General features: G+C 40.1%; 1 protein-coding gene across 3 annotated transcripts in view; it reads left to right on the top strand.

Moving 5' to 3' along the window:
• Window positions 1-245: 245 nt before the first annotated feature.
• Window positions 246-17,331, top strand: part of LOC109404268 (protein disabled) — a 36,857-nt gene continuing 19,771 nt past the window's right edge. The window contains exons 1-3 of one of the 3 annotated variants that reach the window (XM_029879908.2): window positions 246-402; window positions 1,279-1,648; window positions 15,828-15,943. In XM_029879908.2, coding sequence (XP_029735768.2) covers window positions 1,612-1,648; window positions 15,828-15,943 — 153 coding nt within the window. In that variant the 5' untranslated portion in view covers window positions 246-402; window positions 1,279-1,611. Of the gene's footprint in view, window positions 403-1,278; window positions 1,649-14,822; window positions 15,726-15,827; window positions 15,944-17,331 lie in introns of those variants that run through there. The other 2 variants (XM_062852424.1, XM_019677100.3) reach the window with 2 other exon arrangements.

Here is a 17,331-nt window from a genome sequence, read left to right as displayed (position 1 = left end):
TCACTAGCATTTTCTTAGCATTACCGGTTGGCCGCATCATTGAGGGGGTTAATTCATCCTTGACGGACTGCTTGTATTGAACCGATCCGTTTTCTTCTGGTAGTGGGTGGCAAACTTCCTCAGATGAACCCTTTGTTCTTTGGGGTGGAAAATTCACCCTTCTGTCATTTCTCCCTTGTACACAGGAACAGGTACATGACAGGAGTAAGACCAGCAGCAGAGAAGGTTTCCCCCACGGTGTCTTCACTATTGGTGTACGCATACAGCTGCAGTCGTGTATGGTCGGCAGTGCGAATGGGGAGCGCGCGCGTATATCGCACAAGACACAGTCCAAAGGAAAAATTTCAATGAAAAATGGCAGAGGTGGTTATTTTGACTGCGGATTGAAAATATCGGAAAGAGGTAAACTGGACGGGCGTGGTGTCAATTTATTGGTCGATAACGGTTCGCGTATGTTGTGATCGATCCAGGAAATGTGAAGTTATGGAAATAGCCTTATCGAATAATGAAGAATTTTGTGGGTGTGAAAAATCGTCTGAATGTACCTTGGGAGTAGTTCCATGTTCATCACGTTAGAATACATCGGAAAATTCGTTTCAGCAGGAATCAGTTTGAGGATCAATGTGCACAAAAATGCGATTTGTTTGGGTCGATAGTCAATGTAGTGATTCAAATAGCAAGTGATTTGAGAGGAGTACTATCCAGTTTTTAAACTGCGAAATTCGCAATAAGTTTTCAGTCGTCGGGTTTGGGGCTAGGAAAAATCGATATTTGAACATACCGGTAACCATCACATCATCGTCAGTGTCGTCATCACCATCATTGTCGTGGTCGTCGTCGTCGTCTGCAGAAATGCGACCGGAATAAGCGCATTCTACGGACGGCCGGTGGGACTACACGTGAAACCAAGCATTGCGAAAAGGACGAAGACCACCTTTTACACACCTTGCGGAAACCAAATCTTCCCTACGGCGTAACACGTTTCAATACAACTCTGGACTTGAGTGGCGTTTGAATAATTGATCTCAAGTGCTAGCAAGCGAAGCGAGATGTAGGGTCGGTCCTGTCTGCCTGGAATAGTTCGGTCGATCGATAATTCTAAGTGTCATGTGCGGCTTTGAGGAATTGTGGGGGGATACATTAAAAGTTACTCCCGGAAGGAAATGTCTGCACCAGTAGGAGTGAATTAGAGCAGACAAGGGTGGAAATGGAAAAAATGTGGGGCGTTTTATGATGTGCATTAAAAGTGTTCTTTTTTCTCCTGAACCGCGGTTGTAGAAAATGCATAGCGAGGAAATGCCTAAAGATTGAATCATCCGATACCGACCGGAAAGTGTTGTCACAGATGAGATAATCGGAAGTAATCGAAGAAAACGAGGGCGTAGCATCTTGACATCGAGAAAACGAGTGAATGCATAACTATTACGGAACGGTGATGGAGGAATGCCACGTGATTAGTGTTGAATGATACCGAAGGGGTGCACAAATTATCAGTACATCCGGAAAACTGCACACGGCTAGATTATAAGGGCTTTTTCTCTCGTGATATGGCTAGATAGAAATCCATTCAGAATTGATACCAACAGCTTAGTATACCAAAAATATAGGAAAATGCAGACGCTCAGGAAGAAGACCAGCCCGTTGAAGTGTAAGTATTAATTGCAGTTAGATTTTTTACGTAATTTATAAATTATGGTTCAAATCAGTGGACGAAACGTCAACTTTTTTTTTGGAAATCAATCAAAAGAATTATATATACTGCAAATAGTGAAGTTTGCCACACCGTCCAACTTTGCTTTGATCCATCTGGTAAGCTTCTCAGGACAGTCGTTTCCAGTCCATAGCATTTGCCATAGTTATGAGCGGTTAATATTGTCGCATGCCGTATTTTTTATAGAATGAGAAAATCTACTGATCAGGTACCCAAGAGGTGGTTTCTCGGGTTATGTGGGGATCGACCCACTAAAAACTCATTCTCTTTCTTCCTTGCGTATAAGTATAAAGATGGAACAGACAGCAAGGCCTACCAGAAAGCTCTCCAGTCTGCCGAAGAATCCGGCTGGAAAAAAGAACTTAGAATCTTTAGAATCGATTGAATGGGCATTAAAAAGTTTTGCTCCTTTTAAATCTCATGTAGCAGATGAGATATATCCTGTTTTGCTTAGAAAGGATTTGATTATTTCAAACATGTTCCAAATCATGGCGGAATACCGCCACAGAGAACAGACATCCAGGCTAGAACAAATTTCACTCAGAAAGTTGATGACTTGAGTAAGGTTGCAAACCAATAAACGATGATGGCAACACTAACGCCGCCAAACACCACATTGTCACATTCAGTGGTGAATTAAAACATTTCAAGTGGTGAATTACTAAGGACACACGAAAGTTCTACGAGAAGCTGAACCGCTCGCGCAGAGGCTTTGTGCCACAAGCCGACATGTGCCGAGATAATCACGGGAATATTCTCACGAGCGAGCGTGAGGTGGGCGAGATATGGCGGCAGCATTACGATGAGCCCCTCAATGGCGACGTTGCAAATACCGAAGGTGGCGTGGTAACAGATCTAGGAGTATGTGCACAGGACGAAAGACTTCCGGCCCCTGACCTTCAAGAGATGAGGTTGACCGGTTGAAAAACAACAAAGCCGCTGGAGCAGACCAACTACCAAGCGAGCTTCTAAAATACGGTGGAGAAGCACTGGTGAGAGCACTACACTGGGTCATTACCAAGATTTGGGAGGAGGAAGTATTACCGGAGGAATGGATGGAAGGTATCGTGTGTCCCATCTACAAAAAGGGCGACAAGTTGGATTGCGGGAACTACCGCGCGATCACACTACTGAGCGCTGCCTACAAGACACTCTCTCAAATATTATACCGCCGACTATCACCGATTGCAAGAGAGTTCGTGGGGCAATATCAGGCTGGATTTATGGGTGAACGCGCTACAACGGACCAGTTGTTCGCCAACCGCCAGGTGTTGCAGAAATGCCGCGTATACAACGTGCCCACACATCACTTGTTCATCGATTTCAAATCGGCGTATGATACAATCGATCGAGAACAGCTATGGCAGATTATGCACGAATACGGATTCCCGGTATTGGGGTCTCCAGCTAGCCTAGTGGTTAAGGCTATGGATCGCCAATCCGGAGACGGCGGGTTCGATTCCCGTCCCAGTCGGGAAAATTTTCTCGACTCCCTGGGCATAGTGTATCATTGTACTTGCCTCACAATATACAAATTCATGCAATGGCAGGCAAAGGAAGCCCTTTAATTAATAACTGTGGAAGTGCTCAAAGAACACTAAGTTGAAGAGAGGCCGGCCAAGTCCCAGTGGGGACGTAGAGCCAAAAAGAAGAAGAAGAAGAAGAACGGATATCGCAGAGGGTTACGGCAAGGTGATGGTCTTTCGTGCTTGCTGTTCAACATTGCTTTAGAGAGTGTAATTAGGAGAGCGGGGATAAACACGAGTGGAACGATTTTCAGGAAGTCCGTTCAACTGCTTGGTTTCGCTGATGATATTGATATTATTGCTCGTAAATTTGAGACGATGGCGGAAACGTACATCCGACTAAAGAGTGAAGCCAGGCGAATCGGATTAGTCATTAATGTGTCGAAAACTAAGTACATGATGGAAAAGGGCTCCAGGGAGGAATCAGCGCGCCCGCCACCCCGAATTTATATTGACGGTGATGAAATCGAGGCGGTTGAAGAATGCGTGTACTTGGGCTCACTGGTGACCGCCAACAACGACACCAGCAGAGAAATTCAGAGGCGCATTGTGGCAGGAAATCGTGCTTACTTTGGACTCCGCAAAACTCTACGATCGAATAAAGTTCGCCGTAACACGAAGTTAACTATCTACAAAACGCTGATTAGACCGGTCGTCCTCTATGGGCACGAAACATGGACCCTACGTGCAGAGGACCAACGCGCCCTTGGAGTTTTCGAACGGAAGGTGTTGCGTATCATCTGCGGCGGAGTGCAGATGGAAGACGGGACTTGGAGAAGGCGAATGAACCACGAGCTGCATCAGCTGCTGAGAGAACCAACCATCGTCCACACCGCGAAAATCGGGAGGCTACGGTGGGCGGGTCACGTCATCAGGATGTCGAATAGCAACCCGACTAAAATGGTTCTCGAGAGTCATCCGACCGGTACAAGAAGACGTGGAGCGCAGCGAGCTAAATGGGTCGACGAAGTGGAGGACGATCTGCGGACCCTACGCAGAGTGCGGAACTGGAGACAAACAGCCATGAACCGAGTGGAATGGAGACGGCTACTATGTACAGCAGAGGCCACCCCGGCCTTAGCCTGATCGGTAAGTAAGTAAGTGGTGAATTAAATTAGTATGGGAAATTAACCGATTGCCACTTGTGTTGCCGATGAAATATTCCTTACACAAAATTCAGAATGAACGTGGATGTCTGTTCTCTGTGATACCGTGTAGGCACCAAATTTTGCGCAGTGCCAAACATGCCTATTAATCTGTGACTTTTTTACACAAAGTTGTTTACGATATCTTGCTTGGGCGTTTTCTTAGATACTTAGGGTGCTTTGGACAACATGCCTATCGACGCCATATTGGAAGCCGCACGAGGTCATAGGACACTGGAATCTCTTTTTAAGCATATGACTGGGACTGCATAAAATTAAAATGTGCATAAATTAAAAAAAAGGCATACAAAGTGCAAACTTTATGCATAAATTAAGTTTGGGTTTTAATGAAGGAATCTAGTTGGCCAGACCAGGTCTTACTTCTGGGCATTGGAGGTGGGGCTAAAGGGGTTTACAGAAAGTTCACAGAGACCCTAAAAAAGGGGGTTCCAAAAGGCTTCAGGGGTTTTTTAAGGTGTTGTTTCAGGGGAATTGAGGAGTACAGGAGATGGCCAAAATGTTTGGGATACTCAACTTTTTTCCTCTCACAAAAACTGTTGTAACTTTTTATAGAGTGCATCAAAAATCTCAAATTTTTACTTTTTGTCAACCTATTATATGTGCATCATTGGTATAAATTTCAGCTCGTTAATCTTTTGCGAAGCTAGAATGAAATAAAAATACATTTTTTTGAGAAAGATCCTAAAATTGTCAATCTATCATAACTTTTTTCAACGTTTGAAAAGTACCTATGTTTTAAAGAATTTTCAAGCACTAATATATTGTTGATAAACGTTCAAAATTTCATTCAACTCGGTTCACTAGTTTCCAAGATATGACAGCTCAAAAATTAGTTATCCAAAACATAGTGTTTTACGAGAACGGTTCTAGCTTCGTGATAGAATAGATGAACCAATTGTTTTTCTGAAGGGATGTGCGGTAATAGTTAAGCTCTAAGTGCGCGCAGCCAAATCTATCGAATTACATCCGCAAATTAATTCCGTTTAAAAACAGATGTGTTTTACAGCAATATTAGAGACATTCCGGAGTAGTGTAATGTGAAGTACAGAACAAAAGTGATCTGTTTTGCGAATTAATATCAAAAACTGTTTTCGCTAAAAAACAATTCGGTGATATTGCCCCTTCAGATTTATCCACGCTCCTGTCCAAAATGTCACAAAACGGTGGAGTCGTTACACGGTCTGGATCAACATCATCTCTCATTGGATCATTGGCTAAACGATCGCGTGATGATTTGACGAAGCAAGACGGCGATAGTGAGATTGTTAGCCTCGATGACCTATGGAGTAAAATGCTAACAATGCTCACCAGCACCTGCGGCCGCATTGAGAACAAAATTGAGTGCTGCAATGCAACGTTGGAGAATCGTATGTCCAACATCGAGCAAAAACTGAATGCTGTTCATGAAGAATGTTCTAAAAACATCGCCAGGCTGGAAGAGAATGTGGCTGATGTTCGTGCTGACGTGGATTTCGCTGTAGAAGCTATGCGCAGAGTCGAGAAAAATAGAGAATTAGTTCTATCTGGCATTCCGTTTCAAAACCAGGAGAATCTCGATGAAATCTTTCGTAGCATTGCTGTAGCAGTCGGTTATAAACAAAATCTCCTTCCATTGGTTGGTCTTCAGCGTATGGCCCGTGCCCCGATCGCATCAGGAACGTCGCCGCTCATTCTCTGCGAGTTCGCTCTTCGCAGTAAGAGAAATGAGTTCTACCGAGCGTACTTGTCAAAACGTTCGTTGTGCCTTCGTGATATTGGTTTCGGCAGCGGCAATCGCATTTATATCAATGAAAATCTCACCCACAATGCTAGACAAATTCGAGCCGAGGCAATCAAACTGAAAAAGCAGGGACACTTGGAGAACGTTGGCACACGAAATGGCATCATTTACGTGAAACGAAAAGGATCGGAGAAGTCAACTGCGGTCTACAATTTACAACAAGTTGCACTACGTAACACAAACCCCGTCCTTTAAAAATACTCGTTTTCCTTCCAACATTTCCGTGCCTCCTCTCCTTGACATCCTCTGATTCCAGTCGCTCCTGAAAGTTTTCAACGATTTTTTCATTACGACAACCCTAGCCTTGTAATTTCACAATCCTGGTTCTTGCAAATCCGTGTCTCCTGTCCTTCATTCCATGATTCTTTCCTTCCTGAAAGTCTGTTGCTGCTGCTGATCTTGGACGTGTTGCTGCTGATGGATTAGCTTTGAAGAAAGTTCCGGTTGTTCTGTTGCTGTTGCTGTGTAGCTGGTGCTGCTCGTGCTGCTGATGGTTGATGCTGATGGTTGGTGCTGATGGGAGGCTGTTTGCTGGCCACGATTTCTACATAGTTTTGTTTATATGCTTGATTTTTTTTTTGATAACATTACTAGATAATTTGAACTAAAAATTTTAGCTTGGAATTAGTTTTTGCTTTGTTTTGGTTAATGGATTTGGCTGCGACTAGCTCATGAATATTAGTAAGTCGATTAATGCAGCCTGTACTTAGATTTAGTTGGTGGTTCTCTTTAGTTGTAAGTTTTTCGTCTACCGGTTGTGTTGTGGGGTGGTTCTTCTTGAAGCATGCTATCATGCTCATTGACTATGGATAGGATAGTTTTTTCCAGCAACAATGCTTCTGATCAAAGCGTAATTCCTAGAGCTGTCGTTAACGCTGTTTTGCTGAAAGATAAGCTGAACATCACTCACATTAATGTTCAAAGTTTATGCGCACGGAAATATAGTAAATTTGAAGAGCTGAAAAGAATAGTGTCTGATAGCAAGATTGACATTGCTTGCTTCACAGAAACGTGGATGGATAGCTCAATTAGTGACTCATTGATCGATATTCCCGGTTTCAATGTAATCAGAAATGACCGTAACAGGCATGGTGGAGGAATATGTATCTATGTAAAGAAAGGTCTGGCTTATCGAATGATTAAAAAATCAATTGTTTGTGTAGATGATTATTCAACGAAAACCGAATACTTATTCATAGAAATCCTAATTGGCAATGATCGTCTACTTTTAGCTGTGTATTATAACCCTCCCGAAGTCGACTGCTCCGATTTGCTTTGCAGTCATTTTGAAGAGTATTCCGTTCGATTTTCTTCCACTTATTTCATCGGTTACTTTAATACAGATCCTTTTAAACAAACCAGAAGATCTTCACGCTTCAATGATGTAGTGGACAATATGTCATTTGAGAGAATCAATTCAGAACCCACTTTTTTCTATAACACTGGAAGTTCGCTTTTGGACCTCTTTTTAACAGATACTCCTGATTCAGTGCTTAAATTCAGTCAAATATCTTTGCCTGGTATCTCTAAACATGACCTCTTATTTGCTTCACTGAATTTTTCTAACAAAGACGGTGAGACTGGCTACTGGTACCGAGATTATTTGAACTATGATCATGCTTCTCTTTATGATGCGTTTCTCGCAATCGACTGGAATAGGTTCTTTTGCGTAGATGACCCAGATATTCTGATCAACATGATAAATAATCATTTCACTGTTCTTCATGACAACTTTTTTCCTCTGCAATTTCGTAAGTTTCGTAAGAATCCTTGGTTTAATGCTGACATCGAAAGAGCTATGATTAACAGAGATTTAGCCTACCGCAATTGGAAACATTGCTGATCTGCAGAAAATAAAGCGGAATATAAAAGATTGAGAAACGTGGTTAATTCTAAGATTCCAAATGCGAGAAGAAGTAACGATCGTGAGAAGCTGAATTTGAATCTTCAATGCAAGCAACTTTGGAATAATGTAAGAAACCTCGGTGTTTCCACTAAGCAACCTGCTCCAGTTATTAATCAGTATCCTGCAAATGACATTAATGAATACTTTTCTTCCAATTTTTCCGAAGGAAATAATGAAACGATTCTTTTTTTCATCGAATAACAATGGTTTCACTTTTCGACCTATAGTGGACTTCGAAATAATAAATGCAATTTTTAGTATCAAGTCTAATGCTGTTGGCTTTGATGGATTGCCCATCAAGTTTTTGAAAATTCTTACACCTTTCGCGTTACCCGTTTTGGAACATCTTTTTAATTCAATCATTGTTTCGAGCAAATTTCCTACTGAATGGAAACGCGCAAAGATTATACCAATTTATAAAAAACCAAACGTACACTCAATTACGAACTTAAGACCAATTAGCCTTCTACCTACAATCTCGAAAGTTTTCGAGAAACTCTTAAAAATCCAAATATCGGAATATATTCACAGAATGAACTACATTCATTGCTTTCAATCTGGTTTTAGAAGTCATCACAGTACCGAAACAGCTTTATTAAAAGTACACGATGACATCGCTAAGTCAATTGATAAAAAAGGTATTACCATTTTACTGTTGATCGATTTTTCAAAAGCGTTTGACCGAGTGGTACACAGTAAGTTGATAAATAAGCTAATTTCTTTATACAACTTTTCAAACAATGCTGCTAAACTTATAAATAGTAACTTAGGTCAACGTAGTCAAGCTGTATTTTGCAATGGTAGGTTGTCTGAATTTAGACCAACAATTTCCGGTATTCCTCAGGGGTAGGTCCTTGGGCCACTTCTTTTTTCCCTTTTTATCAATGATTTACCAGCTGTGTTGGATTTTTGTTCAATTCATCTTTTTGCTGACGATATGCAAATTTATATATGTACTGATGAAAATATTGATCTATCTTCCGCGCGTGATTGTATGTACCATGATCTCCACAAACTGATGAAATGGTCCAAGGATAATTTGCTTCCTATTAATCCGGAAAAAACTAAGACGATGCTAATATCCAGGCAAAAAATGCCCCCTCAACCTCCTCGAATTCTGCTTGATGGTGTAGCAGTTCAATTTGTGGATCGTGCCAACAATCTAGGGATCATATTTCAAAATAATTTAGAATGGGATGCTCACGTTAATAGGCAGTGTTCTAAAATCTACGGTTCTTTAAAACGACTGAATTTGACAACTAGACACTGTGATTCTGGTACAAAACTAAAATTATTTAAGTCTTTAATCCTACCTCATTTTATTTACGGTGACTTCATCTACACTAATGCGTTGATTGGTTCCATTGATAAGCTCAGAGTTGCACTAAACGCTTGCATTCGTTATGTATATAACCTGTCTCGGTTCTCACACGTTTCACACCTGCAAAAAAATCTAGTCGGATGCTCGTTTGTAAATTTTTATAGATACAGATCATGTATGAATTTATTTAGAATAATTCAAACATCTTCTCCTGCTTATCTTTTCGAAAAACTCGTACCTCTTAGGGGCACACGCACAAAAAGTTACAGGGTGCCTCAACACAGCTCATCATATTACAGTCAATCGTTCTTCGTTAGAGGCATTGTCAGCTGGAATAGTTTGCCAACTTCAATTAAGGTAGACAATACAATATCCAACTTTAAGAGGGATCTCTTGCACAACTTACAGTAGACGGAAACATGCAGGTAGAGAGAACACGTAGTTATTAGATGATGAAAATACATTGTTCTGAGAATAACATCATATTGTAACGATAAATAAGATAAATGTCTTAAGTTACAGCAATTCAATAAATAATTAAATAAATAAAATAAATTGAGCTCAAATTCGTATCAATGATGCACATATAATTGAGAATTTTTGATGCACTCTATGAAAAGTTACAGCATGTTTAACTTTTTTGTGAGAGAAAAAATGTTCCCTATCCCAAACATTTTGGCCACCCCCTGTATTTTACGGGCGTTCTGTCAAGATTTGTTGGCGTTAAATGGGACTATGGGGAATGCAGGAGCATTTCAATAGTAATAAGGGGGTTTCAGGGCCATTTAAAAGGGCTTTAATGGCCATATCAAGGGCTCTCAGGAGATTTGGGGGGAGGGGGTTGTTGGTGCGTTTCAAGGTATTTCAGAGTCATTTCAGAGGCATTTAAGAGAGGTTAAAGGTGTTTCATGAACATTTTAAGGACGTTCCTAGAGGTTTTAGGGGCGTTCGATAGCATTTCAGGGGCGTTTCAGGGGGTTTCTGGACCCTATTTAAGGCGGCCGAAGGGGTTTCAGAGGCATTTCAAATTGAGTGTGAAGATTTCAAGAGCGTTTCAATGGATCACTAAAATAACTAAATCGGCCGCTATGAAATAAACAGATAGCGCCACCGTAGCCTTGCGTGTTTGATGTGACTCGACTGCTGTCACTGTGTTACCGTCCATATACGATGGCCCTTTTGTTTTGATGCAGTGAGTAGCGGAAAAGTCGGCTTCAATGATCCATTGGATTACGGAAATTTCAGAGACATTTCCAGACATTGTAGGTCAGGGCTGTATTAGGGGGTCTTAAGAATGGCTTTAAATCAAAAGGTATTTCAGGGGCGTTTCAAAAGATAATGTGATGGGGTCTCTAAAAATCCTCTGAAACTTCCTGAAATGCCGCTAAGATCTCTCTGAAACCCCGTCGGACCCAATTTTTTTCTGTTCGGATGAGCCACTGGGACCAGTATTTAGATCTTTTGTGGCAATACATACCCGTATTCTTAGTATTCAGTGTATGTCGTACTACTCCATTGTCATTGAGAGGCAGTGAAGCATCGATTTATGTACAGTTCTTGTTTTGTAAAACAAAACGATAGAACTGATATTTGTACATGCATAGGAACTCTGGCACCAGAGTTGAGCCCGGCTCGTCGCATCACACCTTCCAGAGCGATGTTGAAGAGTAGGAATGAGAGTCCATTACCTTGTCGCAGTCCCCGGCGAGATTCGAATGAACCCGGGCAGAGTTCAAGTACTGACGATCAAAATGTGATATTGGTTTGTTTGAGATAAGAGGTAAAAGTACTGAAAATAATAGCAAAAATTTGTTCTTGAACCATCTAATGAATAGCAAAATATGATATTTGAAGATTATCATTATTAGGTTAGATCTTACCAAGAGCTAAATGTGCTATGATAATGATGTTCCAGGAGTAAAATTGAGATATTATTTTTAGTACTTTTACCTCTTATCTCAAACAAACAAATACCACTTTTTGTTCTCCAAATCAAAATTTGCTATTATTGAGCTTTTTTCCTCTGCTCGGGAAGTGGATAGTTCACCCGAAATCCTTACGCAGTTCTGCACACCGTCCATCGTTGCTTTAATCAGTCTAGTCAGCTTCCCTGGAAAGCCGTTTTCGTCCATGATTCTCCATAGCTCTGAGCGGTCGATACTGTCGTATGCCGGTTTGAAGTCGATGAACAGGTGATGCGTTGGGACCTGATATTCGCGGCATTTCTGGAGGATTTGCCGTACGGTAAAGATCTGGTCCGTTCTCGACCGGCCGTCGATGAAGCCGGCTTGATAACTTCCCACGAACTCATCGCTTTAGGTGACAGACGACGGAAGATGATCTGGGATAGCACGTGACGTGGGCCATACCCGAGCAAAGTCTGACAGCAAATTGAAAACAAATTTTGATGTTGTGATATTGCAAAGTATGATAACTCAGGTTGTTGTCGTTGTGGTCATTTTAACGGTTAAAACATCAAAAATGAGAGCAGAATAATGTTCCCGTCACAGCAAGTTGAAAACAAATCCTGCTATCAGTGATAGAAAATTGATAACTGTTTTTGCTATCAGTAAGAAAAAATGGAAAAATCGTTGAATATAGGGTTTTTTCGATTGATATGGAATTCTAAATGCCATAAGATAAATACACTAATAGTATATTCCTAGAGTTATTATACAGGGTTGGCTAAGAAGTTTTGAAATACCTTAACAACTTATTTTTTATAATAGTTTTAATTGACAGCAAAACGAAATCTAAACTTGTAATCAAATTTAGTCAAGACAATCTGATATCAAAATGTGATATCAATTTGCTGCTGAATACAAATCGAGTTTTCGATTTGCTATCATTTTGTTGTTAGACTCTACTCGGGTAGGTAACACCAGTTTACAAAATAAAACGATAATCGTGAACTTTTACCAACAACCGACATTTTTGAGGCATAATTAGGTGCCGATTTCGAGTCTGTGCTTCAAAAATGTTTAGGTAGAACAGTTTTTAATTTTTTCTTGAAAATCTACAGCTCTACAAAAATGTGGAATTTACCAAAATTTAAATATCTGGCGTTGCAGTGAACCAATTTCCAATATTTTTGCATGAAGAGAAAGCTGACTCTTATATGTTTCTATCATCTGGACACAATTTTTGCGTCAAATTGACGGAAGTCGAGATATTTGTGAGTATATGGGACACAACACCCAAACTTTTATCAAAATTTAAAAAAAAATAATGAAAATTTGATTTTTTTTTTCAGTAAGTTAGCGAGTTTTAATAGATGTTAACGAGTTACATTTGAGCTCAATCGGAGCATTGTTTATGGGAAACGAGATGAATGAAGGGAGAAACTTTACTTAATAGCACCACAGAGAACAGACATCCAAGCCTATAGAAAATTTTCTCGAATGCTGTGTAAGGATTCAATTTTTTTAGCGTTGACAACACTAGCGTCACCTATGCGGCAAATTGCCACAGTCAGTGGTGAATACGCATATCTAGATAAGTTTTATATTCACCACCGACAACAGCGTGGGAACTTTGTGACAGCAGCGCCACCACGAAGTTGCCACTTGTGTTGCCATTTCAAATGACCGTTAAATTCCTTACACAGCTTTGGAACTGGACTTGGACGTCTGTTCTCTGTGTTAATAGTTGAACAGAAATCGATTTCAAATCGTCAGCCTTGTATGGAATGTCGAAAAAAATCCGGTCTACTGTACTTTTTCCTTCATATTTTCGAACTCAGAGCATGGTTCTACATTAAAAATGATCATCAGCTTACCGAGTTCAAAAATGCTGTAATCTAGTGATTTGAAATCGTCGTTTCACCGTTTACCTACTAAATAGGGTAACAGCATTTAGACTTCGCCACTGCTCTAGTCTTCGCCTCCTCCATACAAATTCCATTTTTTATACAAGAACTGGCAAAGATTAGAGCATAATTTGGGGGGTTGTCCAGTCTAGTGTTGTTACCGTATACCTACTAGCGTGGGACACAAAAAGACATTTTACTCCTGTACACTTTTTGAGTTCCATTTTGGTCCCATATCAACTGTGCAAAATTTCAGATCGATCCGAGAAACTATATTTTAGCGCCAGCCATTTTAAGTTTTCATACGTTTTAGTATGGGAAAAATCACTTTTTCAAAGAAAAATCGCCACAGATTGGCCCTTAACCTCTAAAAATAAATCGATGAAAGATTTCTGTTGGAAATTTTACGAGGAACCAACCCTCCGAAGACCGCAAAGCGACCTGAGGCACGTGAAAAAAGTTATTGACTGGAAACCGAACGGCATGCAAACGATGTTTAACATGTAAGGAATAACAATAAATAATAAAATCTCGTTATTTTATCGATCGGGTGAGGCCTAATAACTTTTTCCACAAACGTCGCATCGATTTGCTGTCTTCAGAGGTCTGATTCCTAGTGAAGTTTTCTACAGAAATCATTCGTCGACTTATTTTTAGGGATCTAGGGGTGACTCCTAGCGATTTTTCTTTGCAGGAGTAAAAGTTCCCCATAGTAAATCGTATGAAAAACTAAGAATGGCGGGCGCTAAAATATAGTTTTTCCGATCGATCCGAAATTCTGCACAGTTGATATGGGACCAAAGTGGAACTCAAAAAGTATACAGGAACTTGAGTTTTTCCATTTTTTGTATTTTCCCATATAAGCCGTGTACCAGGCTAATACCTACCAGTCATTCTAGAATAGTAATTTTCTCTGAAAAAACGTCAGAACCGTGAAAAGTCAACTAATGGAGACGCATGGTTGTTTATCTTTACTTTTCGTTGGACGGACAAAGCTATGCATTTTTGGAAAATTTCAGTTTGGAGCAAAGCAGGGTACTTATATCCGAAGTGGTAAACGCGCAGATATTCAGCAAGACCATGATGAGGGTGCCTGAATTTGTTTCCCTGTCAGACATTTCGTAATGGACACACGAATATGCGTGTAAACATGTTGATGTCAAAAATGTTCTCTGTTAATGACTGTGAAAGTTTTCATAAAACACTGAGCTAAGAAGCAGATATTCTATAACCTACATATGTTTAACGCAGCGAAAGCACTATAAATTCAGAGTGCTTAATCCAACAAATCCAAAATACTTCAGTATATCTAAACATCGGACAGAAATCGATATGTACTCATTCAAGTGTATATCAAAAGGATTTCCACATTCGGGCGTACACATCTACCAACTCTAATTAACGTAGGTTTTATGTTTCAGGATGAATGAGTAAATTTTTTGACAGTTAGAGGAAGCATATTCTATGTATCGGTATACAACACCCACACAGTATGGACACATTGTCTACATACCCAATCCCAACAACTACATTCATGAAAGTGGTATGCGTTGAAATGAATGAATCTCGGTTCGTTGTTCACTACCATTACGGTTGTTTGCCTGCTGTTTGGGTCGCCATTCGAGTCGACACAAACCGTAAACGTCAGTCATTGATTGAGTGTTGAACCCAGACTACAGCGAGTTAGAGAAGCTGGGAATATTCTATGTTGTGACTCGATAGCCGACTCCGGTCGGTGGAATTCAATCAAAAGAGCGATCATTGTGACCTATGGCGAAGAAGAGAATCTAATTTACCGAAAAATAGAACAGTGATTTTGGTGAATAATCAATTCTATACGCTCTATGCCCGTTACGTATATACAAGTGTAGCTTGAGTGAGACATTTAACTCTTTACTATGTCTCTGGGCATCCGATGAATAATTGTATTCAATGACGACGGAAGGCAGAAGTTTAATTGAAATTTTTGGAATTGTGGTATTTATCGAGCGTATCAACGCCGCATTACTAGTGCCACCGCAGTCGTCATCAGCAGACAATCACAATGCAAGTCAGTCAAGTAGAATGGGAACGGATTGTGGAGAAGCATTATGAATCATTTAGCAGTTCGACGTCGTCGCAGAAAAAGTGCGAAATTCTGTTCATCCAAATGAAATTCTGAGGAGAACCAAGACTACGGCGGTGCACTATACAGCTGTTCTTCGCGTCGAGTCGCACAGCGCGAGACAAGTGCGGATTGTTCAACTTGATTGAAAAGAACAGAGTCGCAGAAAATCTCGGTTAACTAAGGGAAGACAACAATTTGCTTTGCTTTCTGTATGAGAAGTCAGCGTATATTGGTAGAATTGTTTCAATTATACTGGTTTGAAAGAAACACGCAAATCGAGTCTGGTTGATCGGGCACAAAGATTTCGTTACAGTGTGACTTATGGGAGCATATTTATAAAGAACCATCGTCGAAAACAAGTTAATGATGCTAAAGCTGCAAGATCGAAAGTCGATCACAAGTAAGGCAGCCTCTTTATTTACGTTCTCGTTCCCAAAATAAATCTGGAATGTTGAGTCAAGGCCTTTGAACTAATTGGAGTTTTGTATTTCTCCCAAAACAGATCGGAACGAACCCGGACGGTTCTTCGGCGATGGAGTGAGCTTCAAGGCCAAACTGATTGGCATCCTGGAGGTCGGCGAAGCCAGAGGAGACCGTATGTGCCAGGAAGCACTGCAGGTAAGATCTATTTTTAGCAGTCGCTTCAGATGCGATGCGCTACAACTACCGTACATACAGACATGAACGTTGGACACTGACACTGACTGGCTGCCTTCGGATAATCAAACGGACAGCGCGCGCTCAAGTGAAATTGATCCAATTTAAATCAGTATACAGTGTAGTACTAACTAACTGTGCCAGTGTAAGGGAAGTGCATACCGAGGAGACGTCGAGAAAAAGACTGCGCGTAACAACAAAAAATAAATAAAACAGAGTTAATCAGAGTAATGCCGTCGGTCGCATCTACAATAGTCAACAGCTGAGTCACAGATAAACAGACTTGGTTTATGGTTTGTTCATTGTGAGTGTATGCGAGTTATTTTGATCGAAACATATCGTATGATAACGTTACTGAAAAAAATGAATTCCTGGGACATGTGTTTGTAATAAATACAAAAAGAAAGTTGTTGAAAGGGTATAGACAAAATTATTGGGACAGGCTGCATTTTCACTTTTCAGAAATATTCAACTAGGTGTAACTTTTCTTATCTATGTAAAATTTCTGAATTTTCACTGTTAGTTGTTTATTAACCCTAAAAGGGATACCTGGGGTCCATTTGGACCCCAGGCGCTTTCAGAGCTCGTCTTTGATGGAACTCACTGAGCGAGGTGGCGAAACTGAGGCCATGAAGGTATCCCTTTTAGGGTTAATGATCCAAATTTGGGCAGGTTGGGCTATTATACATACATGAAGATAGAGTGATTCAAGTAAAATGCATAATTATCATAAAGCCTAAACTGTTATATATTCAGATTGAATGAATCGAATGGAATGACATTTTGTATAGTCATATAATTTAAAAAAAAAACGCTTGACATAACATAAACCTGTTAACAAGGTAATAAATAGCGATCAGTTTATTTTTTCAACATAATCAAAATAAATCCAAAACTTCATGATGGTGACTTAGTTTACTTAACTACTTGAATATAAATTTGTTTTAACGGTAGTAACAAAACACTTCACTAACACTTTGGAACTTGTAGTAGAACTTGAACTAGAAGTACTAGTTAAAATATAAAAACACTCGTCTGCGACTTACAGACCGTAAGTGTACAGAGTGTAATAAGCCTATTAAAAGGAAATTGTTCGTCCTTCCTAGGTTTTCTGTAAAAGTTTCATTTTTTTGTTTTCCTTTTCCTAAAAGTGAAGTGATAGTCAAGTTTTTTTTAAATTTTAAATAGTGTTTCAAGTAACAAAACAGTCGAAAAATGTTAGTAAAACAATGAGATACATGTAAAAAATAGATCAATCATAAATAAATTAAATTGCCGGTTAAAATACTATAACTTTTTTCCCTATAGAAAATTTTAAGTTAAGTCAAACGTTTTTCAAAGGTTATTGT

This window comes from Aedes albopictus, chromosome 2, assembly GCF_035046485.1.
Source record: "Aedes albopictus strain Foshan chromosome 2, AalbF5, whole genome shotgun sequence".
In the NCBI taxonomy this organism is placed as follows: domain Eukaryota; kingdom Metazoa; phylum Arthropoda; class Insecta; order Diptera; family Culicidae; genus Aedes; species Aedes albopictus.
Note: the sequence above shows the minus strand (reverse complement) of the source record. Positions and strands in the feature narration are given on the sequence as shown.